A 3,338-nucleotide genomic window follows, 5' to 3' on the forward strand; every position below is an offset into this window, starting at 1 on the left:
TCGGTGAGTCATATAAATAAGCGGAAAGAAATCGCTGCTACAAAAAGTTTCATTATCGGCTTATTAATGTTTATATCTTCCAGCAGCAAAAGACACTGTAATACAGCCGGAATTCGTTAGTCGGAGCCTCGTTGGTTGGAGAATGTGTTGGTTTGATATTCGCTAGTTGAAGCATAATCCTATGAAAAAGCACTGCTATATTACAATCAAATGTGAAAATAAAATTGACGCTTACAATTTATTATGAGAAGGGGGTTCACAAATCTGATGCAAAACTACTATTGAAGAAAACAGCTAAAACTATCCTGCGTCTCCCTAAAAAATATCCATCAGCTAGCTGTCAATCATTCGGATTAGCGAAGAAAATTTGCTAGAGGGAATGCAGTCATTACCATAAATAAAAACACTAAAGGGAGTTGAAATATTCAAAAAAGAGGAAACCTTAATTAAATTAAATTGTTGGCATTTTCGGATATGCTAAAGCAGTTTTAGAAATAATTTTTTTTTCTACAAGTAACTTTACTATTTCAGTTGTAAACATTACTAACAGTCTATTCTTTGAAAATGTCCTGTAACTTAACTGTTTTACCTTTGGGTACAAGTGTCGAATCTTGTACTTCATCATTAGGAACAGAAGGGGGCCCGCGATCACGTTTTACCTCTTTTAATTGTTCTTGTAACATCTCTTGAGCTGCTTCGAATACTCGTTCATCGTCCAAGGCTCCTTGTGTTTCGAGATTACAGTAGATTTCAATAAACCGCTGAGTAGGAGTTTTATTTTGCGTATCAGCTAAGTTCACTGTATAGTTGCTGTGAATCTTTTTATGAAATTTCCTACAAGTCATTTACATTTAAAAAATTTAATGTTCTTTATAAAAACGAGGCTCAACACATACGCTCTGATCTGATCCTCTGTGTAGAATATTGGGCGCAATGTAACATTCGGCGCAGGACGGTCATAGCAGGGTTCTTTTTTCGGTGGAAACGCATTCACAATATCGTACCATAAAGGTCTATCGTCCCATTTCATTGCACCGGTACGGAGCAATCCTTGCGTTCTTCAAGAAAATTTATAAGTAATACTACTCTGAATGATATATTCGTTAGAGGCTATAGATTTATCTACCTTGTGACGATTGTGCCTATTTTTTCTAAGCGACTCTTTGCCATTTTGTAGTACGATCCTTACAAAATATCCGGATTACGAAATAATGTCTATCTTGTTTTGAAAAATCTCCCTACGTTCTTTCGAAGCACGTGAAATAAACAATCCGGGAAACAGGGATGCCAAGTCATTTTTTCAAAAATCTGTGATCAAGCAAAAAACCTGTCTGTGAAAATCAGTGCCCGTTTCTCGTACCATACACTCAAGTAAATTGAGTAGTGAAAATCATAAGGCAAATCTTATGATACATCAACAATCACCAAAATCATAATTTCATAAGATAAATATAAAAAATATACCTCTGCAATATACATCTTATCCATCACTATTATAGTTTTCATACGAACAACTTATGAACATCACAATATATGAGAGAAGTTATGTTTATCATAGAAATTTCGCACAATTTTCCTAAAAATTTCGTATAAATTTCATAAGGCGTTTTATTGGAATTCTTATTTTCGAGATTTCATAAGGCGGTCTTATGATTCTCTTACGATATTCTTGTGGCTAAAAATCATACGACATTATTATGAAATTCCATATATTTTTTGCCTGAGTGTAATAGCAGATCAAAATCAATTTCGTGAGCAAAAAAAAGGTCTCACTACCAACACGCTCTGGTACAACACCTTTTCCTCAACCGCTCTGTACTCTTTGGTGCTAAACTGTGCTCGATTTAAAAAATCTGTGAAAATCTGTTGTGATTTTTTCCAGAATCTGTGATCATTTTCAGAAATTTGTGAAAATCTGTGTCAGTTTTAAAATCTGTGCGAAAAATTGAAAATCTGTAAAACACAGATTAATCGGTGAACCTGGCATCCCTGCTAGGAAAATGTCACGATCGTCCTGATGTATTAGTAAGGGTAGTCACAACTTACAAGTAACATTGATGTTAAATGTAGAGTGCCTATAATCCGAGTGACGACAGCTTTTCGTTTGGAAAGACGATATGGTGACAATAACAATTCTGGTTTTATTCAACAGATGTTTTTTGGAACAACCGACATTTTTTGGAACAACCATACCAAATACAAATTATAATACGGAGTACTCAGACAAATTTTCAAGGACACATTTTGCATCGTGCGGTACATTGTCATGATACACTGTCAGAGTGACATTGTACTTTAATGAATTTCCTATAAAACTAGCAACACTGAAGGGTAAGAACAAGTTCACTATAGTTACTGTTTATTATAGTGAAAAATATGTAAACATATTACTTACATATTTTGATCTTTAGGAAAACTATGGAGCGAAATTTCGGACGACCTTGTTCGTGTGTCACATTCCTCTACTAAGCAACTTCTCACCATTTCGAAAGCTTCTCGGTTTATTAGCCGGCGATATTTAGACTGATTGTTGCAGTTTAATACAGCAACGATAAACAAACAAGTTTGTTTTGCACCGTAGCAACTAGCATAAAGCGTTGCCAGAAACGATCTCCTTTCACATTTTCACACTATCGCAACGAAAGGGAGATATTTGCTAGGCTTACTTGTTCATGCTGTGAACCAAACATTGGCGATTCGTTTATATGGGACTTAGGGGTATTATTATTTGTATTTGACCATACTCTAGTTAAAGACAAGTATAAATATTGTTGAATCTACGATATCTTGGTTTGAAACAACTATTTTTTTATTTGGTTCGATGCACAATTCATCGTTTTGTTATTTTAAAGAACCGGGATTTTTCTGCGTATTCGCTAATCACATGTTGGTACCTAAAACAAGATATAACAATTTGTGTTACAGTTTTGGCACTACGCTACATTGATTTGTTGGGAACTCATAATATCTTCAAAATGATCGAAAGGTAAAATATACCGAATATTAATATAGTTAGTATAATTGTTAGAGAGTGGATCTCCCAGAGTTGCGGTGATCAGCATACGACAATGTGAACCAAATACAACAACGGAATAATTCAAGAAACTATCCTAATCTTAAGTACTGTTAAGAGATGTCCTCGGTATCTCAGACCTAAGGCAGTGTACATTATTAAATATATCGTAAAATCAAAAAAAAATGTTAGAATTATGCAATAATTTAGGAATAAGTAAAAGAAAATGCTGCACTACCAACGTCCTTCACCACATATCGACAATTGAAGCTTCCAATCAGCGTGGTCACCCGGTAGCGTGATTGTGATTCTTTTATTTTAATTG

At 34.6% G+C, this 3,338-nt stretch overlaps 1 protein-coding gene across 1 annotated transcript; it reads right to left on the reverse strand.

The window, feature by feature from the left end:
* Positions 1–515: 515 nt before the first annotated feature.
* LOC131437323 (small ribosomal subunit protein mS23) lies at positions 516–1,286 on the reverse strand. Its single transcript, XM_058606632.1, has 3 exons — positions 1,127–1,286; positions 897–1,058; positions 516–834 (listed from the first exon to the last, which is right to left on the reverse strand). Exons 1-3 carry the CDS (start codon positions 1,168–1,170, stop codon positions 552–554), a joined length of 489 nt encoding a protein of 162 aa, XP_058462615.1. The 5' UTR covers positions 1,171–1,286; the 3' UTR covers positions 516–551.
* Between the last annotated feature and the right edge of the window lie 2,052 nt (positions 1,287–3,338).

The sequence above is a fragment of the Malaya genurostris genome, chromosome 1 (genome assembly GCF_030247185.1).
Source record: "Malaya genurostris strain Urasoe2022 chromosome 1, Malgen_1.1, whole genome shotgun sequence".
Lineage (NCBI taxonomy): Eukaryota > Metazoa > Arthropoda > Insecta > Diptera > Culicidae > Malaya > Malaya genurostris.

Excerpts from the sequence above, each read along its gene's own strand:
- LOC131437323 (XM_058606632.1), bottom strand. The coding sequence starts at position 1,170 with ATGGCAAAGAGTCGCTTAGAAAAAATAGGCACAATCGTCACAAG. Across the intron at positions 1,059-1,126 it reads ATAGGCACAATCGTCACAAG|AACGCAAGGATTGCTCCGTA; the intron begins GTAGATAAATCT and ends ATTTTCTTGAAG. Across the intron at positions 835-896 it reads ACAGAGGATCAGATCAGAGC|GAAATTTCATAAAAAGATTC; the intron begins GTATGTGTTGAG and ends AATGACTTGTAG.